Source organism: Melozone crissalis, unplaced genomic scaffold (genome assembly GCF_028551555.1).
Source record: "Melozone crissalis strain CALT ecotype California unplaced genomic scaffold, PUWL_Pcris_2 ptg000036l_1, whole genome shotgun sequence".
NCBI classification, from domain to species: Eukaryota; Metazoa; Chordata; class Aves; order Passeriformes; family Passerellidae; genus Melozone; species Melozone crissalis.
This window is the reverse complement of record NW_026535814.1, coordinates 19,477,100-19,504,538: the sequence shown is the minus strand read 5'-3', so window position 1 is coordinate 19,504,538 and position 27,439 is coordinate 19,477,100. Positions and strand designations below refer to the sequence as shown.

Below are 27,439 nucleotides of genomic sequence, written 5' to 3'. Positions count from 1 at the left end.
TGGTAAAACTTGCACCTTTTTGTCTTCATACTAGTAAAAACCAGAAAGGTAAGAAAGGGGGGGTTAGCAGCACATCAACAGCAATAATGGAGTGAAAATAGGGGGAAATCTAATAAATGGGTCAACAGGTTTCCCAGGGAATAACACCAGGGAGGCTGGGATGGATAAAATACTGAACCACATCCAACTCAACACCATGACTTGGCCCAGCTGGTCCCCGTTGCACTGGAGGCACCTGGTCCATGTGATGCCAGTCACTGCCTCCAGCAGCAACTGCAGCCACTTCTGTGGCCACCCTGCTTCCCATTCTCTGTCAATCCTGCTTCCAGTTCTCTGGCCATCCTGCTTCCAATTCTCTCAGCACAGGCAGGAATCACTGCCCAGAGCTGCAGGGACACAGGGCACCACTGCCAAGAGCCACCTGCCACCTGAAGCCCGTGCCCAGCAGGTCTGCACAGGCACCCCCTGTGAGCTGCACCATTGGGAAACTGCTTTGTGTTTCCAGGACACCTGGAGTGTTGTCACAAACAAATTAAAGCCCTCAGCATTTCCCAGATTATCTGCCCACTCTCTGGATTTCCAGAGCTCTAGACCAGGACCAGCAGACAGCTTCTTTAAGTGCACCTGGCAGTCGTTTTGCTCCTCTCCATGCTTTCAAAGCTGAGAGCCATCAAAGATTAGGGGGAAAAATCATGACTGTTTTTCCCTAAGAAGCAGAACTGCTAATAGGCTTCAGGAGAAATCCTTCTAAATGCAAGTGATAAGTGTAGACTGTGTGAAGGCTGACAGGTCTGATTATAATTATCACTGCAAGGGCACTGGCACTAACCTCCCTTCTGGAAGGCAGTGACAATTCCTGGAAGGGAACATGTGAGGGAATTATCATAAACAAAATCGTTGCAAGTACAGTTGTCTTTCTCTGGGAAACTAAACAAGATCCAGATTTGGGGGTGAAAAAAAAAAAAACCAACCCAAGCCTTAAGAATTTATTAAAATTTATCCTGATAGAAAATGACACTTAATCATACTTTTAAGTTTTTCTGACTTCAGAATGATGGGAGCAAAAGAATCAAGTGGGACACGTGAAGTGTAAGATGAAGTCATGCACGCAACAGGTATTTGGAAATAAAGAATATATTCTGAAAGTACACTTGAAGAACATATAATGTATTTAAACATGAACAAGGAGTCCCAAGGAGGCTGTTGGTTCAGACTGAGCAAAATATTCAAAACTAAGAAAAAAATCCAAGCCACCTTGCACAAACCTTTCCCCCTTCCTCACATCCTAGCAAGAAGAAAGCCAAACAAAACCAATAAAAATCTCTTCAGATTGCTTCTGTCCATTTACATCCTTCCTTTGCATCTACAGGTTAACTGAAATACAACAGCATCAGCTTTCAGTAGGGTTGTGAGGCAGATAGGATAGGGAGTATTCCCTCAAGATCACCCTGTCCTGACCTTTCTGCTTTCTTTGATGGCATTCCATTTTTCTTAGTCTGCATTTTTTTTTTTTGGCATTTTTTCACTCCATTTCTATTGAAACCTTGGAAACAGAGAAGCTTGGGCAATCTGGACTGAAAGTACCACATCTTTTTCTTTTGGAAAACAGGGAAACAGATATTATCTTAATAGGGGCTGTGGCTGCACAGGAGATGAAGAGAAGAGCCTCAGAGTCAAAAGCAGTTCTAAGAGTTTCATTTTCATTATACCTCAATGGAGTGGAGCAAATAAATTGTGCAAGGAGACATATGGAAGCTCAGTAAACAAATGGCCTATTTAAGGCTCTTACTTCCTAATTAGGTCCTGGTGTCAGGAGGTTGGGAACAATTATTCACACATAGATCATTTGGATATGATACAAACTGTTCTAAAACCCAAACCATCATAATGGCATGCATTAAAAGAAACCCAAATTAACATTTTAGACTCATTTGCTTGGTGCTTGGACTATCAGTTTCTGTGATACACATAGCTAAATCTTGTGTCCAACATTGCAAAATTGTGTTTGGAAAGAGAAAAGGATAAAACAAAAACCATCACAGCCATATCCCCTTGTTCTTACCTTGTTCACAGATTTTGTCACTGGACTCTGCACAGGGAACCCACACTCTCTTCCCAAATTCTTCATCTGACTCTGTGGTGTTTCCCAAAGCAAAGAGAAAGAAAGAAAACCTTAATTGTGGGTATGACTGTGTAGAAAATGGTCACAAACATCCAGAGTTTTGCTCTGCCCTTTTGATTTCCCCACACATTTCAGTATCACCACCACCACTTGCCATCTGGGGCCTTGTGAGCACCCGGTGCTGGGGTCCCCCCCTTGGTCCAGCAGTGTTCTGTAAGGCCCCCCAAGCTTCCCCTCACCCCACACAGATGTGTAAACTTCCCCTCCCAAGTGTCTCTTGTGAGCATCTTGGCATGACAGTGCCACCACAGCTTTCCCCATCAGCCGTGGGGCACACAATGAACCCTGGAGTCAGGGAGGGATGCTGTGGATTCCTCTGGAAACCTTGGGAAGAGGGCAGGGAGGTGTCACAAGAAGCCAACCTGCCTGGTAGGTATAAGAGTTAAAGCAGGGAGCTGAAGCCAAGGATTACCACATTGCAAAACCATTTAAAACAGAGTAAGTGCTCGTGATTCTACAGCGTGGCCACAGCAAACCTGCTCTGCTCTGTGCTTTGGTACTTCTGGCATGAAAATGAGGTCTTCTTCCCCTTCCTCCCTTCCCTCCTCCTCTCCTCTTTGTCCACCTCTCCAGCCCTTCACACAAAGGTGAAATATTTCACATTTTCACCTGTGGTGATGCAGATCAGACTGTTTGCTTTGCTGTCTTTGCTTTTCACTGATTTTGCAAAAGGCATCCTTTTAAGCATCAGTCTGTGCAAAGATAATAGGTGACACAATTCCCTATAACTGGAATCAGCAACAAATCCAAATCAGCCATCTGCGACTCCAGGGGTCTGAGATTAACCCAGCCACTGGGCCATGACTGCAGAGCATTTGCACATTTAGATTACAGAAATGTGAGGTTACAGGTCCAAAAAAAAAAAAAAAAAAAAAATACATGGAGTGGGGAAGGTGTGGGGAGGAGTGGAAGAGTCCTTTAGACTGACCCTTCCAGGCAGAAGTCAACCCATAACAACTCCAAGTAGACAATGTTTCTCATTATAAAATGCTAAAAGGATGAAGGATTTGAAGCAAGCAACTTGAGACACATTAGACATCATGCTTCTGGAGAAAATATCCAAAGACACTTATTTTAGGCAGGGAGAAATGAAGACAAAAACCCTACAGCTGCCTTGTCAAAGCCTTCCCTCCTTGGGAATTATGACCAAGCTGCCCAGATGGCTGACTTGACCATTTGGAAAGAACAGTTTTTGCTCCAAGATGGACAAGATGCATTCCACAAGCTCCCCTATGGTCAAGATTTCAAGAAATGAAAGAGGTCTGCCTACTGAAATAACAAGGTTTGTGAAGATCTCTTAATTTGCTGCTCCCAGTTCTCCTTGAATAACAAACACCATTTTGCTGCTGTGCACACATGGATACTGTCACTCCACATTAATACTTGCCCATGTCTTTGGGATCCTCTCCATAAATCTGTTGGGAATTGTTATTTCATAACTGAAGTATTTGAACACTGAAGAAGCTTAAATCAGCAGTAAACACAAGCTGGCTCCAGATCTAAAAGCATGAGCAGTGGTCTGTGCAGTGCATGGTGGGTCAGGACAAGAACCAGGGTCTCCTCAGGTAGTGTTGATAGGCTTTAACCACCACTCTCTCCTGCACAGATCCCTGAGATTCCCATCCTCAGAGATCTCAGGTTAAAAAGAGGAATTTCTGCCCAGAGGAACAGCCAAAAGTGTCAGCAAGAACATCTGGAAAATTCTGGAACATCTCACCTGCAAGGAAGGACTGAAGCATTGTAATTGTTCGATCTGGAGGAGAGAGGATTCCAGGGAGATGCTCAGCATCTGCCCACACCTGAAATGGCTCCAGGAGAGCTGGAGAGGAATTTGGCACGAGGACATGAAGGGACAGGACAAGGGGGAATGGCTTCACACTGCCAGAGGGCAGGGACAGATGGGATTTTGGGAAGGAATTCTTGGCTGGGAGGTTGGGGAGGTCCTGGTAAAATTTTTTCCAGAGAAGCTGTGGCTGCTCCTGGATCCCTGGAAGGCTGGACAGGGCTTGGAGCAGCCTGGTGTAGCAGGAGGTGTCCCTGTCCATGGCAAAGGGTGGAACTGCATCCGCTTTAAGGTTCATTCCAACCCAAACCATGCAAGGATCCTGTGATTCTGTGAAATTCATGCAAGGGCTGCATGGTATGTGCCCTGGGTGGGGAAGGTATTTCAACCAGCTTAACTTGTGGCATCCAAAGGGACAACTGAAAACCAGACAGCATGCACACTTGTTTACAGAAAACCCATGAGTTTTATGCATGTCCTTTATTCAGAGAAAACTGGTAGGATTGGGTAGAAGGTACCAGAACACGCTCCAGGTTCTTTGGCCGCCCCTCTTGTGGATATTTCCATGGTGAAGAAACCAAGGTTTCCTGGGCCAAGCACTGCACACCCTGCAGTCACAACAAAGGCAAAGAGCAAGAAGGAATGGCAGCACCTTCTCTGCACAAGCCCAAGTTGAACAGCAGCAAATAGAGGGTACAGAGCACAGCTGAGAGGTGAGGAAGAGCAAGGGATCAGCTGCTCTGTTCCTCCTACTCCATACAAAATCTGCTGGCATCGAGTTAGAAATGAGTGCCACTCCCAGCAGTGTTAATTTGGGACAGAGAATTTGATGCTCCACAGAGGAAGGACTATTGATCTGTGAGGAGCTGAGGGGAGCATGCTAGACAGCACCTTTAAGTCTGCCTGAACTCCCCCCTATTTATCACAGCATCTCCAAAAGCCTTTCCTGGGCAGGGGTAGGTGCTCCCAAACCAGGCCTGCGTGTCTGAGACCAAAGGTGAGGTTTGAAGTGGTTTGAATGTGTACTAGGGCATGGTTTTCAGGTGAGAAAGAGGTCACAGGGATCATCCCATGCCTGAGACTACAAAATGGGCCAAGCTAACAACCCAATAATCCACAAGCTTCTGAGATGCAGCAAGCTAATGAGGCTCTGCCTGTGCTTTGGAAAGGTCTCCTTGAACTTGACCTGCTGCCTATGTGAGGGCTAAAACTGCTGTTCTAACAGGACCTAGACCTGTTTTCAAAACCAGACACTGGGGTTTTCCCTTTCTCCGGTCCCTACTTTCTGTAATGACGATGTAAAACTTTAAATATAAATTCCAGAATGATCCGAAAAGCAACATCTGTGCAGCAGGAAGGGGGGGGGGGAGTAATATTTTTGGATTTAACTTCAACTACTGAACTATTACAAAGTTATCATTTTTTAAATTATAAAAAAAATTTAAAAATTAAAATTAAAAAAAGAAATTTTTTTTAAATTTAAAAATTCAAATAAAAAAAATTAAAAAGAAAAAAAATCAAAACCCTATTAAAAAGAGGTGGTTTGGATTTTTTGTTACCTGTGAATGGAAAAGAAAGGGGATGAGCAAAAAAACCTTCCCTTTCAGACAGAAATCACCATAAAACTCCATCCTGTTTCTTGCAAATCAACCAGCATCACAAAACGATGCAGTTTCAGCCTTACATGTTTGTTTGTTTGCTTGTTTTATCCAGGCAGGTTTTTGCAGGAAAGGGGCTTTTTCTGCAGCCCAAACAGCACTGCTGCATCAACCAGGATCTGAGCTGAGCCGCCTGGAAGTTGCCTCATCTCCCAGCAAATGAGAAACGGAGGGAAACACCGACGCAGGCGACGCTGCACCTTGCAGCAGAGACTCCTGTGTCCTACAAGTCACCTTGCATCGAGATACAGTGAGGAGGAGGAGGAGAATAGCAACTAGCAGGGGAAGGGAAACAGGAAAACAATAAGAAAACTCCCTCAGAGTCATCTTTTCCTCCTTAAGGGGAGGGGAAACATATAAAGAAAAAATTAAAAAAAAATTTTAAATCCCTCCCTGATAGGGAGATGGAAGGAGGGGATGAGACCCTTTACACTCCAAGTCACCAGATGCTCTCCCTTTCCCAGAGCTCCTAAACATCACTGGGGGCAGTGGTGGGGGAGAAAAGGGTCACATTAAAAAGGCGAAGGGGAGGCAGGGGAGGAGGGAGGACCCTCCTGAGCCCGGCCATTCTCAGCCATTCTCATTCCCGACACGTTTTCGCTGCTCTCCAGCGCAGCCCAGCCTCGCAGTATTAGCGTGGCGCAGAGTGCCATTTTCGAGCGCCGCAGCTCCTTCTTGGCACCGGTTCAGCTTTTTGTCTCGCCTCCTCCTCCAGCGAGCGCCCAGCGGAGGGAGGCGGAAAGAAAGGAGGGGAATAAAGCCCTGATGCTTCTCTGCCGGGCTCTGCGTAGCACCCCAGCCCTGCCCGAGGCACCCCACGCCTTCCCAGCCAGCACAAATCTCCTCAGCAGCCTCCTGCCCCCTTTTCATCGCTCTCCCTTTTTTACACCCCTAAGCGTCGCAACCTTCCATGCTGCCCTTCTCCTCCATCCCCATCCCTCCCAGCTCCTTCCCTCGCTTGATGATCCATCCCATCCATCCAGGAGGGATGGATCATCGTGCCACGCTTGCCGATGCTGCCCTGGCATCTCCCCAGAGCGGTGCTTGGTCCAGCTCGGTGTGCTCGCTCACACACACAGGTGTGGCAGGGCAGGAGATGCTCTGCATCCCTCAGAGCACAAGCCTGAGCTGGGCAGGGAGTCCCTGCTCCTCCTCCTATCCAGCAGGAAAGCAGAGGCAGGACCACAAGGGAGAGACACGCTGAAATTTTTTAAGCAGGCCAAACATGGCACTGAGCGAGTCCACCAGCAACTTCTCAGCCTGCTGTGCTGGCAACCAGCGGCTGGTTCCAGCCTGGCACCAGCTTTGGTTTGTTTTTCTCTCCTCTTAAACTCCCTCCTCCCAAATATTTATTCCTTTTTTTTTCCTCCTAAATTTTTTGGGTTTTTTTTTTTTTTTTTTTTTTTTTCCCCTGCCCTATTTCCCTCTTAGCTTTTCCATAGAGACACAGCTTGTCTGTAGCTTGCCGCCTTCCCTCTGGTGACAGGACCTGAGGGAGCAGTGTGAAGTACATCAGGGAAGGTGTAGGATGGATATTGGGAGGTGGTTTTCTTCCCCAGAGGATGGTCAGGCACCCCGGGGCACTCAAGGCACCAATGCTGCCAGACCATTTGGACAACACTCAGGTGCATGGTGGATTCTTGGAGCTGGACTCTATAACCCATGGGAGTCACCACCAACTCTGATTCCATTATTCTGGGAATTCTATTCCATAATTCCTCCCATTCCCAGCCCCAAATCCAAATCAGCACGTGTGGCACCAAAGGAAGCAATACATGATGTAATACTCAATGGACCAAGAACAGGAAAAAAACCATAAAAATACCTCTCATATGTACACACAAGAAGAATATTCTCTTCTCTGAGGAGGAGGAGTAGGAGATGCCCTAAAATTGCACAGCACAGCCAGTGGGCTGCCAGGATCTGCTAACCCCAGCCCCCTCCTCAAAGGAGGGAGGAGTCAATTTTTGTTGGAAGGCAGAGAATGAGGCAAAACGCATGTTCTCCATGGAAAGGACCTGGGAGAGCCAGCTTCCATCCAGTGATGTGACTCCTATTAAACCAGAGATTCAGACACTGACATATGCATGGCAGAGATAAAGTGCTATCAAATACACCTTGTCTGGTGCTTGGAGGAAAGAGATTTAGAGGAAAAAAATATAATAATGCTGATTCTGGGGATGGCTTGGGAAGGACATGGAGGGAGGAGAGATGTGCTGAGGATTTTATCATGGAGGCTATGAATATCTTATTCTGTCTAGGGACCCAGGGTAGGGGCAGCCCCATAAACAGCCACTGGTGTCCCTGGAGTTTTCATGGGACTGCCTGGATGGCTTTGTCCATGGAGAAACATCAGGACTCAGAGGATGCTGAAGCAGATGGACATTCCCTCCTGGAGACAAATCCCTCAGGAGACCCAGCAGAAGTGCCAAAAAGAAGGCTGGCTCTTGCTGAGCACGTTCAGGGAATAGCAGAACAACTGGTTTGATGTGGGCTGCAGAGGCAGAGAGGAGGCAGGCAGCATGCTCAGGGTGGCACAGACAGAACAGCAGTGTCCTGAGCAGCTGAGCCTAAAATGTGTCCTGGCAACGTCTTGCCTGGCTGTGGATGGAGCAGAAATCATGGGCTGGATTTGTAACCCCATCAGCTGGGCCTGGCTTTTGCCTCCCTGGCCTGCAGGGACAGCACAGGAGGGGAGCAGGGGGCTGGTGACACCTCTCTAGCTTCAGAAGCCACGGGGAGGGGCTGATGGGCAGGTGCTGAAGTGGACTTGAGATAAGCAGAAGGCCCTGCCATGGCTGTGCTCACTGAGAGATGTGTGAGTTTGAGGATTTAAACCCAGTCTGTGCCTTTAGGAGCACCTCCACTGGGATGCATACCCTGTGTAGGGTCCCTGTTGGAGCTTCTCCAGGCCACCACAGCACAGCTGGATGGTGATGTGGAGTGTTATCCAGGTAGGGACACCAAATGCCCTCTTCTGAGCTGTGGTTTTACTGTCCCAAGCTCTTTGCATGAGGATATCATCCAGTACTGGCCAGTGTCTGCTTCCAAAGCCAGCCAGTGACTATCTCAGTGCTTTCTCCCATGGGGTTCACATGTCTGTTTTCTCTGTTTGCTGTTATTGAGGTTTATTAGGGCAGATTTCTGCCCTCCCCTCTAGCCCTTATTCCTAAGTGCTGGCATTTGGAAAGGCAGAGGGGGTTCCTTACATGTGTCCATGGCAAAGAAGGCCCTGACACCTCAGCTGGAGTCATCTGCAGAGAAACACCCCTGCCTGCAGGTACCATTGAAGTGACTCCCAGGGAGAGGCACTTTCAGATCCTTTGAGTCAAAAGGTGCTATAAATAAAAGATATTACAGGCTAGCAAGTTCTCGGTTGCAAACCGGAGTGGGAAGGAATATTTTAGCATCCTCTTTCTGAGCGCATTAACTCTTGGCAGACGCGATCGCTCAGGTCTCTCACAGCTGAAAACTTCACACCCTGAGCAGCATGTCGAGTCCACACGCTCCATTTCCATTTTCTGCAGCTCTGAAATCCACGCTGCCCCAGAGTAGCATCACCCCCTGAGTGCAGAGAGCACCCAAATATTGCATCACTTTGGGGGTCGTGACGCTGAATATACACTCCGTGGTCATTTTCCCAGGAAAAGCAGCCTAAGCTCACAACAGAGGGTGCCTAAAGATTTTTATCAGCTGGTTTCTGATGCTTCCCCTTTCCAGGGTGAGCAAGTGCTTTGTATCAATCTGGCTTGCTTTAGTGCAGTGACCCAGGGCTGTGCTCTGCTGCTGAAAGTTCAGGTCCCAGCTGCGGGGCCAAACTCTTGCTGACACTGTGCTGATTTCTCTGCCTCTGTCACCCATGCTGCCAGGGCAGGGGGAGGAGATGTTGGATTTTTCCAGGCAGGGGAAAAAAAATAAAAAAGGAAACAATCGTGCAAAATGCAGAGATGTGGCAAAGGAGAAGGGGGAGGAAAACAGTCCTGGGGTGTGCAATGACGCTGAGGAGAGGAAATTCTTTGGGCAGCACAGGGCACTTTGATCACGTTCTTTCTCTTCACGGAGCAGAAAATCTTGGCCAAGAGGCAATTAAATTGTTACAGGCAAAGAAAAGCTTTTAGGATGCCTTGAAGAACTTGTGTGTGTGAGCAACAGCACAGAGAGATGCAGAGGAGGAAATCTGTATTAATGACTACAAAAGTTTGGGTGGTTTGTTTTGGATAAAGATCCCCACATGCAGACTCTTATCTAAAGCCCTCAGTCTTCAGAGCAGGGCTACAAGTCTCTCAATAACTCACTCATCTTGCATGACTTCCAGTATCTCTGAAAGCCATTGTCCGTGCCAAAAATACAACAAAACCAGCTTGCCTTCTTCTTATTTTATGCAGTGTTTTGGCTCATCTGCCTCTGGTTCCAAGAAAAAAAAGCTAATAAAAAAGTTTTTAATTTAAGAGGGCTGAACTGTGCTACTTTAATTTCAAGCCATCCTTGTTCTCATGACTGCACGCGTACACGGGAAATAAAGAGAAAATCTTCCATGATTCTGTGGAAAACTTTCAGTGGACAATCCCTTAAAATCAGCAGAGAAAGAAGCTAGTTTTCCTAAGAAAAGACTACCAGCCTTGAGTTCTCCCATCTTAAGCAGAGTACTTATCTGTAAACTGGCTGTTCTGCCATTAAATAACAGAAGAGATCAAGCATTCCTGGTTCAAATGAGCCTGTTAGTCAAGGGTGGTTATTAGCCATGAAATACTATTGAATCAATAAACCAAAAAAAAATAAAAAGGACATTGAAGAGACTCTTATTTCCCCACTCAATCTGCAGTAGCCCTGATTTGACAGAGAAGGGTGAAAGAAAACCGTCTGAACATGATCCGATGCCCTCCAGTTTTCAGAAACCCAGGTGTGGCTGAGGCAAATTAGCCTGGTGCTGCTGGAATGAATGCTGAATGGGACTGTTTTGATGAAGTCCTCTGGACAGACAGGGCTGGGTTTGACCTCTGGCTGGATTTACACCAGAGTATCTGAGTTAATGCTGCTCTGTGTGTAGGGCAGGTCGAAACCAGGCTAGTGTGCTTCTAAGGCTGTTGGCAGATATCCTGCTCTCCTGAGCCATTCACCTCAGGAAGGTTTAAAGCCTATGGATTCACCTCACAGTGCAGTGGAGGCTTTGTTGTTAAAGACCAGATGATGCTCTTTCCAAATGATTTCTTCTTGTCTTTTTCTCTTCCTTCCCTATTATTTATTAAACACTCAAGCAAAGATCTTCAGCTCACCCGAGTGGTTTGGAGAACAAGACTCATGTTTCTAGATAGTCCAAACAAGGAAAACTTAAATCCAGGTCAACAGAAACAATGAACAGAGTCAGAGGAAAAGCTGTGACCAAGATTTTAAACCACAGAGGCTTCCAAAACAAGGACACATCCTTCTAGACAGCACAGTACATAGAGGCTAACTATTTTCTCACTGAAGGTGATGGCACTTCTTGTGGTGACCAAGACAGGTGCACGAGGCCCAAATTCCCATTCATGTCCCCATCTGTGAATGGGAGCAGCTCCATTACCTGTCACATGCTGTGCTCTAGTAAAATGTTAGTAAAATCTACCCACTGTGTCCTGCTGAATGTTGCAGGATGCTGACTTTTTTTCCCCCCCCAAAGCTTGGCTCTTGTGCAGCTTCTTGGTTTACACAGTGGGAGAGAGACTTGGCTTTTTTCGGCTTTAAAGTAAAAAAATCTGGACTCTTGAAAGAGCTCTGAAATGTGCCCCTGAGCTTTTCAGAAAAAAAAAAGTGACCCAATCAATCCAGTGATTACACCATTCTCTGGCCTGTGACTCACACATGGGTTGGTGTTTACTTGCAGGCAGTGCTGGCAGGAGCTGGGGGTTCCCATTGACTCGTGCTGTTTAGTGCTCCCCGAGGAGCAGGGGCAGTGCTCACAGGTGCTCAGCTTATCTGCCAAAACGGGCTGTAAATCACAGCAGAGCAAGAGAGGGCTGCAAAAATGCTTGTCTGCAGGAGCCACCATTGGAAAGGGATGCTGGCCACGCTCATTTTGCAGGTTTCCTCCCCTAAGTCTATGTGTGCTCACACTGCACCACAGGGATCGGGTCCCAGGCTGGAAATCCAAGGAGCGCGCCAATAATTTGGCAGGGGTTACACACAGGGTGAACTTGTCCCTGATCTCCGTTATTGGTTCAAAATCAGGAATTCACATAGCTTTTTTTGGACAGATGGCTTGTCCTATTACTTCTTGTGTTAGATTTCCCACTGAGGCTGAAAGCAAATCCACATTCAAGCTGAAAGTAAACAACCTGTGAATTCAAAAGGCATTAACTCAAACTGCCAAAGCATTTGCTGCGTATGCTGCAGATGTCAAACAGGCAGTTTCCCACAGCCCTGAGCCTAGGCACATAGCTAAGTTACACAGAAAAACCTTCCACCCTGCCCAAAAAATCCATCCTGTGCAAAACTCGCTCTCCTTGCTGGCATTTCAAGGGCTGGAGCCTCAGCTGGAATGAATTAATGTAGCTGCTCTGATTTGAATAGAGCTATGCCAATTTATACCAGATGAGGATTTCACCCTTTGGAGGCCAAGTGGGAAATGGTTATCCATTACTTTTTTAACAGTGTGGTTTGAGGCAGAAAAACATAAAATGTGGTGTTTCTTAAGGAGTGAAAGAGCACTAAGTAAGTTTCTTTCCATTACAGTGAATCACTTTTGAAGGAACATTTTAGGGGGGATGGTTCTAAAAAATCAGGCTTTGCAGAAAAATGCATATAAATAACATAACTTACAAGTACAAACAGCACAACTTAGCCAACTTACTCCTATTCCTGATACCTTCCAAAATGCCAACAAAAAGTTAAGTAGGAACCCAAGCATGATATTGCTGTGGCATTGCAGGAAATTCAAAAAGTGGGAAGAACTAAATAAAATGGTTTGGTTTTCCTGCCAGGGCTGTATGAAGAGGGCAAAACCCCCCCTTGAAACTAAACCATACAAACAAAAAATATCCACCCATATGCTTTGAAATGCTCTAAACTTTGGAACCATGGTGTTCTCCTTGGCCACAAAGAGGTGCAAGGTTGTTTTTCTGACATATTTTGGTTTAAATTGAACAGCACGATTGAAGCCACATTCTGTAAAGCAAGACTCATTCCATTTAAAGAAATGCAACCTCATGGTGCATATTCAGGAGTGATTACTTGAATTAAGCCTTTGATTTATTCTTTACCATAGGAGGCCCCACTTGCAGACTCCTATTTTCCCCAAAGTAAACAGGAGGTCAAATATTACACCAATATAAATGAAGGGAGATTTATCAGATGATAGTAATGCAAAATCAAACTTTAAACTGTTTAATTTACAACCACTAGACTGATTCAGTTTACCAGAGAATTCAGCACCTCTTTCCTCCAACCATCTTTATTTTCACTTTACAGTTCAGCATAAGCTGGCAATTAGTAATACTTTGCCTGTTTATAGAGCCTTACATCTGAGGATCTAGAAACACTTTGTAAACACTAATGAATTAAGCTTCTTAACACCCCCTGTGAGACAGATACTGCTATCTCATTTGCACAGCTCGGAGAAGTGCAGGTTTACTGAGGGCTGGAGCCAGCCAGAGCACCAGAGCTGGGAAACCACTGCAGGCCCTTAGCCTCACCTTCAGCCAAACATCACCAGGCTTTCCATGGATGTGGGGATGGGCCTGCCATCCTCACCTTCAGCTAAACATCACCAGGCTTTCCATGGATGTGGGGATGGGCCTGCCGTCCTCACCTTCAGCTAAACATCACCAGGCTTTCCATGGATGTGGGGATGGGCCTGCCATCCTCACTTTCAGCTAAACATCACCAGGCTTTCCATGGATGTGGGGATGGGCCTGCCGTCCTCACCTTCAGCTAAACCTCACCAGGCTTTCCATGGATGTGGGGATGGGCCTGCCGTCCTCACCTTCAGCTAAACATCACCAGGCTTTCCATGGATGTGGGGATGGGCCTGGCAGCTTCAGGAGCTCATCCTGGAGCTGCCAGCGTGCCCTGGTGTCCGTCAGACTGGAAAAACAGAGGGTTGGACTTCCACCCACAAAGAGAACTTAAGACCCATTTAGAGGAGCACCATGAAAATGCCGTCTGTCCTCTCCTGAAACAGCCATTCACACTTATGATCCTCTGATGTGTAAACAGGGGGAAAAGTTGGGATTTTATTTGTCTTCACCCAGTTTTTAATAACAACACTGACCCTGGTCTTATTATTAAAACCCAAAGCAATACAGAAGTCCAGGAGGATTCTTCCCCTTTCCTTTTCATTTTTCATTGCCCGTATATTTTTCTCATTTAAGGGTAAGATAAAATATCCAAGCTTGCTTTCCAGCCATGCTGACAAGAGGAACTTAAAGGATTTTTAAAGAATGCCTGAAGGTTTTACTTCCAACACTATCAGGAATATTTAGATCCTAGGAAAGCCTTAGGACAAGATAGGCATTGGTGAGATGAAATTCTTGGGTTTTTTGGGGCTTTTTTCCCAAAGCACAATCTCATTTATGGAACAGCAGCTAATATCTGGTACCTGTTTGAAGCATTTTCCACATGGCCCTTCTCCAAATGCATGGCAATTGCACAATTTCCATGATGATTCTTCTGTGTAAAACTACACATCTTCACCTCTTTTCAATTTGTCATTGAGTCAGTCGGCCTATTTATTTTTGAAGTTTTTCCCCTTTAATAGTGCACTTAGAAAAGCTTAATACAAACATTGACCAATTCATTGCTGTCACAAAAAGAAAAGCCTTAGAAGTTATTCATCTAAACAGGAGTCAAGAGCAAGAGTCTCTTATTTAGAGATCAGTCAATAAGAAACTGTGTTATGGAAGCTATTTTAAAGGGAACAAATTTTTTGCATTTTTTTTCTTAAACACCTCTTTTCTTCCACAGATTGAAACCGAGGAGAATAGCAAATAAAATATTTGGGTTTGCTTTCAAAATTTGTTCATGACCTTAAATCCCAGGAATGGGAACAGACAGGCATTTGACATATTCAGTGTGTTGATTTGTGAACTACTGGCAGATTGCTGTTTGCCTAAGAAAACGTGTTTGAAATTCTTTTCTGAAAACTCTTCTTGATCTTTTCCCAGTTCATGGGCTGTTAAATGTCTGCATGACACGGCGCTGTTTGTCTCCTGAACAGAGGGACATTACAATCTCTGGAAGCAGGTTTTCAGTGGGAATATTAAAAGCACTGTTCAGTAATATTCTCCAGTGTTTACAGCCTCCACAAACAGTACTGCGTGCAAACATGTTTGCTGGAATATTTGTCAAGAGCAGACATGACAGAATGGTGGGAGAAAGTGTACAAAGTCTAACCAAGCTTATAAAAACCCAACAGCTAATGAATACTTGTGGAAAATGTCTTATGGCATTTCCTCAGTGATGGATGCCTATTAGGAAAGCCTATAAAGCTAAAACCATTTTGCTGCCTACATTTTTCTGTACTCCAGAAGTGAAAGATGCTTCCATGACTCTCTTTGTCATCTTCTGATGTTTTGTCATCCTGCATCCATTACTCTGCTGGATGCAGGAGCGTTTTCTAAATAATTTTTTGAGGCTATCAAATGGACAGAGGCCCAGAAACCCATTTTACATAAGCATCGTGGTGTCTCAAAGCTCTTTGCTGTCTCTGACCAAAAAAAAAAAGAAAAAAACCAAACACCAACAACAGATATGAAGATGTATGCATATTGGTCAATATACCTCACTGACCCATAATCTACCACCACAGTGCTACATGGCACTATGGATCCTCTTTTTAGGCCTCTTCCTTCAGTGACAAAACTGCTTTTGCATTGGGTCTTTTGTTGTAAACAACTCAGTAGGTACCCAAACAAACATAGCAGACTCATGGCTCAAAAGCTCACGGCCAGGGAGGGAGGCAGATTTGAAAGGAAAGGTTTGGAATTGGTGGATTATGGACTCAACTGAGCCAAGACAGTGCCATGCAGGCACGCAGGCATTCATGGCTGAGAAAATCACCTCTTACTAAAAACACAAGGCATTGAGATCCACTATTTTTAGTCAACAGCAACCAAAGGAAGCATTTGGGATATGGAGCAGTGGGACACAACATGAGGGTAATATGAATTTGCAAATTGGAAAAGCTATCTGGGGATATTAAGTATATTTGTTCTTCACCCATTTGTCACATTTTACAAACTCTGGACCAAATTTTGCCTCTAAAGGGAAGCTTTAATGCAGTGGGACCACTAACCCTCTAACACACTGCTGGTGTGTACACAGCACAGATTGGGTTACAGCCAGGTCCAGGCTGAATCTGTACCTGTGCGCCTCAGAATTGTGCAGCAGTGTCAAAGCTCACCATTGAAACTCACCACTGTGTTTTTGCCAGTCAAGCATGACACTTCCTTTTTCACCTGACTAATACTGATCCCCTCAGTATGTTTCCTGAGCAGGAGTTTACTGAAAATGATCTTCTTGTTCTGCTGCGCAAGCAGACAACTCATAAAAGTACCATGACAGAGTCTTTTCTTTTGAAAAAACTGCAGATCTTAGTTCACCACAAATAGGGTCTTATTTTGCTAATTCTGCCTATCAACTGAGTACATAATTCCCTATGTTCCACTCTCCTGGAAGGTAAGGGAAAGTGATGGACCATCCAGAATTTTTCCATTCTGTCCCCTCTGTTCATGCATTGCTGGAGATGATACTGTATAATGCATGACTTACCTGCAAAGACATTGGAGGAGTAATGAAATAAGCAGATGCTCTGTCAGCAGGCTTTTAAAACATTGGTATTGCAATCTGAGATGCAGCCAGGCATCACATGCATATGTCCTTTATTTATGGAGCTGATAAAGTCTCTATGTCAGAAGCATCAAGCCACCTTTTTACTCCCTGCTTTTCTTCACATTTAACAAAGTTGCTGTCTGGATATTTTATTTTCATGAAAGCTCCAGATCTGGGAGGAAAAGGAGGATTTGCCTCCTGTTTCGTCCATTAAAAATAGAGGTCTGAAAACCAAACAACTTCATCTAAACAAATCATTGGGGATTCCTACTGTGAATCCTCTCCTTCAAACACAGATGATGTCTGAAATAGGTGCATCTCCCTGGAGTTACCAATTTCTCTTCATCACTTGGAGAGGGACTCCAGAACCACTAACCCAGCTACACCACGGATCACAGCACCAGAAAGAGAGTCAGAACAGCACAGATGCTCACACCACCAGAAAGAGAGTAGATTAAAATTAGAAATTGAAAAAAAAAAAACCAAACAACTATATTTTCGGGGTGGTGAGGCCCTGGAACAGTTTTTCAGAGCAGCTGTGGCTGCCCCTGGATCCCTGGCAGTGTCCCAGGCCAGGCTGGATGGGGCTTGGAGCAACCTGGGACAGTGGAAGGTGTCCCTGCCCATGGCAGGGGGCTCAAAACAAGATGAGTTTTAATGTCCCTTCCAACCCAGGCCATTCTATGACTCTTTGATTTGCATGTATTCACTCATCTATAAACTCAATTTTGCATACTTTTCTATAGTCGCTATTGTTCTAGGTCATTTCATGACAATATAAATCATATTTTCCCCCAAACTGTGCTCCAAGCCCCAATGACAACTTGGAAATCGGGGGAGAGCAGGCACAAATCAAAGGGAAGGATGGCATTCACATTAGCAGCCACCACACGAGGAGTATTTTGCAGTGCAAATGAAGCAGTGCTGCTCAGCTGCGGGAGCAGTGAGTTTCTGGGGTGGATGAGCTGCGTGGCCCTGGCTCAGGGGGGGGGCTTCAGTTCGTGCTCAGCGCCGTGCTTGATTGCTGCTACATCACCCAAAGGCTCGCAGCAAAGCAGAGGATGGGACACAGAAAAGCTCCTCTCCCCCGCACAGCGCAGCACAGAGAGCTGCTGCCTGCTGACTGACAGCTCCCCAGCCAGCTTATGTGAATCTAATTACCCAGCCACAACCCAAATCAAAATGCCCCATTGCAGCTGGTGTCTCACTTAATCCATTCACAACACGAGCTAATTAGCATTGATGTTTTTGGGCAAGTTTATTCCAAATGTGGTCAAGTCCCAGGCTTTCAGCTTGGTTGCTAGGACCCATTGAGGATCCTGGGAGAGGCTGTGTTTCTGCCCAGAAGGCATTTTTCTGTCTTGGTGATGGAGAGGTTTAGGAGTGTTTCAGGGGAAGATGCTGGGCAGGGCTGGGATTAATATTGGCATATAAGCAGTGTTCTTAAAATGTTCTCACTGCTACACCCTATCAGTGCAGGGTAGTTTGTAGCAGAATTACAGCATTTCATAGTTTGCGTTCTATCTGGATTCAAACATCCTAATTATAGAAAAAGAAAAAGGAGGGTGGGGAGGGAGGAGGGAAAGAAAAGGGAAAAAAAGAGATAAAAAAGGAAAAGCACAAGTGAAAAGGAAAGGAAAGGAAACAGAGGAATAACAAGATGAAGAAAAAAAGAAGAAAAAGAAGAAAAAGAAGAAAAAGAAAAAGAAAAAGAAAACAGAAGAAGAGAAAAAAAAAGAAAAAAGATAAGAAAAAGAAGAAGAAAAAGAAAAACAGAAAAAAAGAAGAAAAAATAAAAAGAAAAAGAAAAAGAAGAAAAAAAGAAAAAGAAAAAGAAGAAAAAAAAGAAAAAGAAAAAGAAGAAAAAAGAAAAAGAGCAAGCTTGGAAAATGGGAAAAGTCATGAAACAATTCTGTATTTTATGGTATTGTTTGTGAATGGAGCTGAGAAAAGAGGCCAGTTACTAGAGCTTTGCATTTCCTTTTCAACCTATGGGATTAGAAGATGAGAGCAGGTGCTAGTGGGAATTTTGCCCATGGCGGAAAATCAGAATCCTAAATCTTCATCTCTGGAAATCACAAAAACCCCTTAGCAATGATCTGTAGTGGCTGCACTTGGAAATTGGTGATATAAGGAATTGTCACTTGGCGGAAAACCGACTTTCTGCTCCACAATTTCAGTTTAATTTGTAACAGGATGCAAGTGTAAATGAACTGACAACAGAGCTATCAGCCATTCTGCTGGTAACACTTGGAGCAATAGTTTCGATTTGACTAGACACAGCTGTCCACTGCATGGAACGACCTTTAGCCCCATCCCTGGCGAAATTCAATTCTCTCCGTGTCTGACTCCGTCCGTGGGGACCGGGGGAGCGGAGCTGCCAGAATAATCAGGAATAATCAGCGCGTTGCTTAATGACAGGCGCTGCGGCAGCCCGGCATTGTCAGGGACGGAGTGTCAGCTCCGGGCGAGGGGAAAGCCCCTCGTTATTCAAAGGGAAATAAATAAAAAAAAAAAAAAAAAACTGCCCCGTGGCAGCAACTGCAGATGCCTCGCTTGGCGCGATGAGCCGGCACCTCGTGTGTGTGTGTCTATGGAAAGGTGGAGTTTTCCTGGTGTGTTTGTCAGCAAAAGTGCGTTTTATATTAGGCTTCCCTCAAAACCACCCCCACACCCCAAAAAACAAACAAACAAAAAAAACCCCAAAAACCAAACCAAAACAAAACAAACCTCCCCCCCAAAAAAACCCAAAAAACCCACCCCCCCCCCCCGAAAAACCCAACAAACAAACAAGAGCAAAAACAACAGGAACTAAAAAAACACTAAAAAAGCCCCCAAAACCCCAAAAACTCCCAAACAAACAAAAACCTAAACAAACAAACAAAAAACAAAACAAAACATAAAACCCCCACCAAAACAAAAAAAATCAAAACAGCAAAACAAAACAAAAACCAAAAAACAACCTGCCCCCCCCAAAAAACAAAAAAAACAAAAAAAACCCCAACCAAACAAACAAAAAACAAAACAAACCCAAAACCCCCGCCAAAACAAAAAAGACCTCAGAAAAACAAAACGAAACAGAACAAAAAAAACCCCGCCCCCCCAAAAAAACCCAAAAACAAACAAACAAAAAAAAATCACCAAAAAACCCCCCCAAAAAAGCCCCTGGGATTCTGCCTCTTCTCTGCATTGTACTGCTGCAGAACAATCTTTTTCCCTATTTTCCTCAGCCTAAACATGAGTACATCCCATATGGCAATGCTCGCATGGCCATCCAGATGTCTGCCATCCCACATGTGCACACTCACACGTGTGTGTGTGTGGATGCACACGGTTCCTCCCTGTTTACTACAGCTGGCCGCTGCAATGAGGAACATGTTTACCCTGAAAGTGTCAAAAACCAGGAATTTCACAACTTTCACGGCTGTTTGTGTGAAGTTATTTTCTGCTTGAGTGAAAGCAGTTGGAGCGAAGCACTCCCTCACACAGGACAGGGGGGACAGATCACCGTGGGATTCACATGGAGGTGAGCAACACCATGGCTGGACACACGGGGATGAAGACAGCCCTTCCTAACTCTTTTGCTGTTTGATTCAGCGGCCTGGAGCCTGCTCTGCCCAAAAGCAGAGCCGTCTTTCCCTTCACTGAGCATCCCCAGAGGCAGCGCACGCTGCTCGGGTTGGCAGGGTTTGCCACAGCCTCTGCTAGTGGGAAATTGCAGGGGGTGATGCACCAGCTCCACCTGCCCCACGAGCCCCCAGGGGTTTCTCCTCTTGTTGCTATTTTTGCCTTGGCAGCGCTCTGGGCCCAGGTCTGTGGAAGATTCCTGCTCAGTTATGATTCTGAGCCGCTGCCAAAACGTTCCTGAGAAGTACAAGGCAGGGAATGGGGAATGTTGATCTTACACAGCTCATAACTTAGCCAGAACAGAGGGGAGGTTCATGGGAGCAGGGAAAGGCGTATCTTCGGCTGCAGGGCTTTTGTCCCTGCCAAAATTCAAAGGTTCTTTTTCAGACAATAGAGATATTACTGCTTGTTAAAGAAAAAAAAAAAGTATTCAGAGAAATAAAGAACTTATGAGAAAGTCTGATAATCAAAATAATTAGGAATGTAAAGCTGCTGCTGGTCTTTATCAATAAGAAACAACATGGTCTCCAAAATTTATGAAATCACATTACAGTGGGGGGTATTTACCCAAATATAAAGTCACTGCCACCTTCCTGTCACTCTCCCCTTACCAACTGCTTCTGCTATTGTTGCAGATATCTTTTATGGAAAATCCTTTCCTTAGGATTTTTTCCTCCTGAGAAGCTGAGAGGCCTCAGGAACAAAATGTGAACATTGATTATCTGCTGCTGTGGAATGCAACAGGTGAATCTTTGATTAGTCCATCTTGGATGTTTGTAATTAATGGCCAATCACAGCTGTCTGTCTCAGCTGTCTCAGACAGAGAGCTGAGCCACAAATTTTTATCATTCTTTCCTATTCTATTCTTAGCCAGCCTTCTGATGAAACCTTTTCCTCTATTCTTTTAGTATAGCTTTAGTGTAATGTATATCATAAAATAATTAATCAAGCTTTCTGAAACATGGAGTCAGATCTTTGTCTCTTCCCTCATTCCAAGAACCCCTGTGAACACCATCACATGCTATTTATTCAGGAAAGGGAAAACCAAAGAGTGGCCTGGGTGGAAGGAAGCATTAAAAATCACTCCACTCGCTGCTGTGAGCAGGGACACCGTTCATGACCCCAGGTTGCTCTAAGCCCAATTCAACCTGAACTTGAACACTCCCAGGGATGGGGGCAGGCACAGGGGACCCTGTGCCAGGGCCTCCCCACCCTCACATCCAAGAATGTCCTCCTGACATCCGGTCTAAACCAATTCTCTGTCGTTGTGAAGTCATTCACCCTTTACTTGTCACTCCAGGCCCTTGCAAATAGCCTCTCTCCATCTTTCTTGTAGGCTCCCTTAGGTACCTGAAGGCCACAATTTGGTCAAAGCCTTCTCTTCTCCAAGGCTGAGCAGTCCCAGTTCTCTCAGCCTTTCCTCACAGCAGAGCTGCTCCATCCCTGTGATCATCACGGACCTTGCTCCAGAAGGTCCATGCCCTTCCTGGGCTGGAGGATTGTTCTCCTCAGGTAAATCCATCCAACACTTTATGCAGACAGGGCTGCACACAACTTCATCTATTTCTGACCACAGGGTTTCTCTTCCCCATCCCTGTTGCTTCTCCCTGGCCCTCTCCTGGATCCCCACTCTTCCCACCACACCAATACATTTTCACCAGCCCCTAGTGACCCCTGAGGGACAAATCCTCCCTGGCACTTGGGCTGAAGCTGTCTTTCTTGCTGGCTTTTACACCCTTCCTTCTTGTTTTTCCTTCACTCCTCTAGTACTGGTTTTCCTTTTTTACCCTTTTAAGCTTGTTCAGCTTTTGATTGCTCCACAAACCTGTATGCTTGGCGGAGATGTTATTCCAGTTCTTGAGCACATACTGATTTTCATTAACTTAAAGCCAGATATTTTTTGCTCAAAGGCCTCAGTTCAAATGCAAGAAAGGAGACAAACTCAGATGTCCATAAATATCTATCCTGGTTTCCAGCAGGGTGACATGCACACAACTGGAAATATGCATTTTCTTCCATATTTATTCAAAATCTTCATTTCCTCTTTCAATACCCACTCCTTGTTCACTTCTCAACAAAACTCAAATAGGCAAAGCAGAACATAGACAAAACTTGTGGAGTACCTGGTATATAAATCAAACTCCTCATGAACAATTTTTTTTCTTTTTTTCCTCCACTATCAGATTAATTTAAGCATTAGAAAGAGGGTATTTCTGTATGTCCTACTAAAACAACACACTGTAGAACAGATAGAAAGTCTCTCAGCAAATTAGAGAAACACATATTTTACAGGCCTGAGAACTAGAATATCAAATTGATCCTTAGATAAACAAGCTCTTCCCAGAGCAGGTCATTGGCACAAGTAACATAATAGCAAAAAATGAAAAGTAATCACCGGCACATTGAAATGAAAGGGCATTTCCAAAGTCTGCTGCCAATCTCAGCAGCCTAGAACCCCTCCTGGAAATTCCACCATGTGCAAAGCTCAACATGAGCATACCAGAAAAGTATTAATAACTATGTAATACACGTGGGACTCCAGAAATTGGGTTAAGTAGGCAGGAATTGCTGCTGCTGCTGTCACTGCTGAAGAGGGAGCAGGAAAAGAAAAATTATTCTAGTTCTCAGAGAGAGAGGGAGATGATGTGGACATCTCTCTCCTCCGTTCCTCTCCAACCACCCTCTTCAAAACAAATTTTCTCCACCATCCTCTGGTCCCTTCAAATTTGATTCAGCACTCAGGAGTTATGGAAAACATTCAAGGCCACAGTGACAGTCATGCTCCCTTGGGACAAGCAGGGGACAGGACAAAGCCACCACTCTGCTTTCCAGTGCCTCACATTCACCAGGAGCCCACACCTCCAGTAACTCTCTTTCAGAAAAGCCTCACCCATCCCTGAGAGCTGGAGATGTGCACTCATTCACTCACAAGCAGGGAACTCTGCCAGCAGCCTCACAACCTGCAGATTCTGATTGCATTAAATTGTTCCAAAGCAGGTTTTCCTCTTGAGCCTGGAGTAGAAGGCAATTAATTAAGACCCATTCCCCCCCTCCATCGGATTAAAGCAAATTAAATGGCAGCATTAGGACAACCTTGCCTGGGATAGGGATTCTTGGAGAAGCAGGGCTTTCTCCCTCTGTCTGCAGGGGAAGCTGATCCTATTACTTTGCTCAGCTGAGCTTGGATCATCTCTAAAAGGTGCCCTAAGTGTTATCCTAAAAGTCTGGGATGTGGCACTGCCATTTCCCAGACACACAAGCCCAAACACAAAACAGCATGAAGAATTTCTGGTTTTATCTCTTTATTGGAGATAAAGAACACAATGCTGGGAATTGAGTGAAAGCAGCACCAGGTATGGAAAATCTCCTCTCTAACCTATGTGTGACTGCCATGTTAAACTGACAAAAGTCCTTTCCTAAGGTCATTCTTCACCTCACTGGTGAGGAAGGGAGACAGGGGATTATGGAGCAACCCTCTGAGATGCCACATCCTCCTGGAAACACCCCTGGCATATGATCCCTGTGGTGTGAAACAGTCATGGCTAAGCAGATGAGTGTTGAGTAATTTCTGAGAATTTAGAGATAGGTAAATCGATCAGCTAAGTGAGAGCACCAAACGTACACTGGATTAATCTACTCTTTGGAGAGGATTAGAAGAAATTTTATCTCACCCAAAGCCTTTGCCAACATTTCTCATTGCATTCCTCTAATTTCCCATCAGGAAATCAAACCCAAACTGCTTAAATTCACCCAGGTCCCTAATTCTGCACAGATTGAAGACTACAGTGATGCTTCAACATAGTGCAGCTTCCAAACACTTCCTGCATTACCTGGAAGTTTGGCTCATTTCCCACTATGGGAATTTAACCTGCTTGAAGTGAAAATCAGAGAAAATCCTCTGCCAGTGTCTCCTGTTTGCAGTTGCAATGTGCTAAGCCAGGGAACCACATTCAGGGTAAACCCATCACCCCAAGCAGAGTCTTTCACAACTGTCTTTGCCGCCAGTGCCACAGGACCGTAGGCTGGGGAAAATGGCCAAAGTGATGAAATATTGCTTTCTTGTTTTCAAGTGATGCAGAGAGAAGTGGGAACAACAGCAAAAATATTCTCCTTCTAATTGAAAACACAGTACCACTTAATGGTCTTTGAAGTGAGTGTGTGTGTGTGTGTTTTGTGGGGGAAGGGGGAGAAATGGATCGCTGTAACCAACACCCCAAAGGACTATAAATCAAACAGCATACAGCTGTTGGTATCAAATATAACTCCTTTCGCACTACATCAAAAAGCTTTAATTAACAACTAATTTATTCAAGTGAAAAAAAAAAACCAAAAAACCCTTGCACTAAATAATTGTATTATAACTGGGGGAGTAGTCTGTGTTTCCCCCCTCTCAAAAGCATGACAGGAGAGGAAATTGAGTCTTTAGAGAACAGCAAAGTAGAAAAATGGATCAAAGATTCAGGGGGCTTGTTGATTGGCTTTTTGAGTCAGCAGAGACCAAATCAAGCTCATTTAATGAAAAACGCCACACTGCAAGGTCTGTTTGCTCTAGGACCTCCTTTTAATAAAAATGTTTATAAAGATAAATGGCAGTGGCTCACACCAGGCGTGGTGTGGACAGGTGTTGCACAACCCTGCCCACACAGCAGTGCCACTTTTTCTCCTGCCTCTGTTTTGTCACCCATGGAGAGGTGCCACGGCACAGATGGACAAGAGAGGCTTCAGCCGTGTGGGGCTCCAGAGAGAGCAGCCCATCAGTGGTCTCTGAGCAGGCTCACTTGGGAGCTCATCCACATTTGAACCCCAAATGTAAAGGGTCAGGCTGGCCAAATCAATGCTTTTCTTTCCCTCCTTTTGAAGATCATGCAATCATGGCATATCCTGCATTGCAGGGACCCAACAGGATCTCAAAGCACAACTGAAGGCATGGGCTGGTGCACGCCCAAGAATGCTGCTCTTGCAGATCAAGAGCCCCTGCATGAGCATCTCTGCCCTCCAGAACCAGCCTGGCCACCAGAAATGACCTGGCTCCCATCCTCTGCCAGCATCACTAAGGCATGAATTTGAGGGATGCTCCTTTTTATTTTTTTCCTTTTTTCCCCTTTTTTTCCCTCCATAACTTTTTGCTAGTGACGACTAACTAATCTCTGTCGAGGAAAGGTAAGTGCCATTATCCTGCTTTAATGGCTAATGAAGCTGAAGCAGAGCAAGTAGTTTACTGGTTGTCTCATCTTCAGGGTCCCATCGTGCATGTTTTACTGTTCCTCAGAGTGCACTGAAGTTCCACATTAGTGCTGCCATTGATTACAGTGTACAATCTTCAGGGCAGGCACTGCGATTTTCTTTTCATTTGCCTAATGAAAAGCACACTGCCTTTTAATTCCTCTGGATCCTGCTGCCTGGGTTTTGGGTGGGAGCCCCCAGGGATGGCAGCAGCAGGGGGGGACAGGGGCTGTGCCCATGGGCCAGCAGAGCCTGAAGCAGAGCCAGGCTGCAGCCTCAGCACCTTTCTTCATATTCATCCCCACCTCTGAATCAGTTCCTGGGTAGTGCTGCTCCACCGGCATCCACAATGAAGGCTCCTTAACTCCATATACATAATCAGATTGTGACACAATTTTTACTAAGATAGTTAAAGGAAAGCATTGGGTTTGCTGCTGTAACCACCAAAGTGAACTGGCAGGTGCAACCTGTAAGCATTATCCAAGCCAGAGGACAAAAAGAATCTCAACACAGTTAATTGATTAGTTTATGGATAAAATTAAATAATTGGGTATATAATTGTAATGATATATTGCACCATAAGAGTGATTTGAAAGGCGGGCAAGATTTATTTCACTTTTGTGACAGCTTTATCGTGTTAGACATCAAAAATAAAAATAATGTTCAAAAAAATCCCTATAATTCATTAAGAACACTCTGAAAAGCTTAAAAAGAGCTTAAAAATTGAGCAGCTTAAATCTTTCTGATATATTTCAATGGTACAGGTATATCCTAAAATAATTTCTGAGGTAATCTTCAGAAGTAACATTGTTCAGGCTTCAAAAAAAAAAAAAAATCCAAAGCATTTACACATATAAAGCTCTGAAAAGATGTGCATATAGGTTGCTCCTAAAGAGATTTGAGTTAGTTTAATTTGGTAACCCTCAGCCCTAAGCATCAAGGCCATGAACAGGATAGCTTCACACACAAAACTGAGTGTTGTGGTCCTCATCTACCTCCAGTGAGTAATCACATCATTCAGGACTAACCAAGAATGTGTCAGATAAATCTCCAGCCACCCAGAACAGGTTCCAGTATTGCTGCAGACCTTCACTGCAGAAAGGAAAACCAGGGAACAGGACAATTCATGGCTTCAGGGAGCAAATTGTTTGGTGATCTGATGGTCAAGATACCCACTTAGGCTCAGGTCCTGCCTCTGCCAGTGACTACAAAGATGAAAGCTGCTTCATGTTTTAAGTCCTCTTTTATAAAATAAGATCTTCATCTCTGTGAGAAATTCAGTGGGTTGTGATGCTTAGGTTCCTTTGGGCATCACAAATTATAGAGGGGAAAAAAAAAAGAATAATTTTTCAAGAACAATCTTCCTACTTGCTTCTGTCAATGATGAATTTAAGCACAGTGCATAAAAACTGACAACTCTATGTTTGGCTTAAGTATCTTTTATTGTTAGCCATAAATTGCCAACTTCCTTATAAATCTGGGCACAGAATATAAATATAGTTGGTAAATGTCTCCTTAAAATTAAGTAAAAATTACAGCACACAACAGCAAGAATCAAGATAAAAGAAAACCTGCTGGCACACACAAAACTTTTTAATTTATTATGAAAACTCAGTGCTAAATCCATGTTGCCCCCAAACCTAAGAATCCCCCTTCTCCCACCTACTGACCAATTTGGGATGGACAGAAATTCAGATTGCCCATGCCCTGGAGGAGATGTGGGGAGGAAAGGCCACCATGGGTGCTTCAACCAGGGGTACCCTAAGCACAGCAGCATCCTTGTTTCCTCAAGGGCCCTTTTGCTTTTTGCACACTCATTCTGTTTCCTGTTTCACCTCATCCCTCCCCGTCCTTACCCCCTAAACAATAAAAGCTCAATGGGAATGCAAATGCAGCTCTCCATTTAAAATCCCAGCCGAGAAGGCAGTGTGTCACCCATATTTATGAGCTCTAAATGGCTTTTATCAAAGTGAGGTCGTACTAAATCACCCCCAAGCTGTCATAAATACAAATGACTCGACATAGTCTGCAACAAGCCTTCGGGGGAAAATTATATGATCTGCTGTTGCAGTTATGCTATATCACACAACGAGCTCATATATTTCCACTGGCAAGGTAACCTGATCCTTCAGAGGACGCCAATAGGTGAAAGGGGGACGAGAG

At 44.8% G+C, this 27,439-nt stretch overlaps 1 protein-coding gene across 3 annotated transcripts in view; it reads right to left on the bottom strand.

The window, feature by feature from the left end:
* The window catches only part of SETBP1 (SET binding protein 1), a 269,604-nt gene that overhangs the window by 143,612 nt on the left and 98,553 nt on the right, over positions 1-27,439 (bottom strand). For 2 of the 3 annotated variants that reach the window (XM_054283286.1, XM_054283288.1), the window contains one exon: positions 2,063-2,134. The exons of the other annotated variant lie outside the window; for it this stretch is intronic. In XM_054283286.1, coding sequence (XP_054139261.1) covers positions 2,063-2,134 — 72 coding nt within the window. The remainder of the gene's footprint in view (positions 1-2,062; positions 2,135-27,439) is intronic. 3 annotated transcript variants of the gene reach the window in all.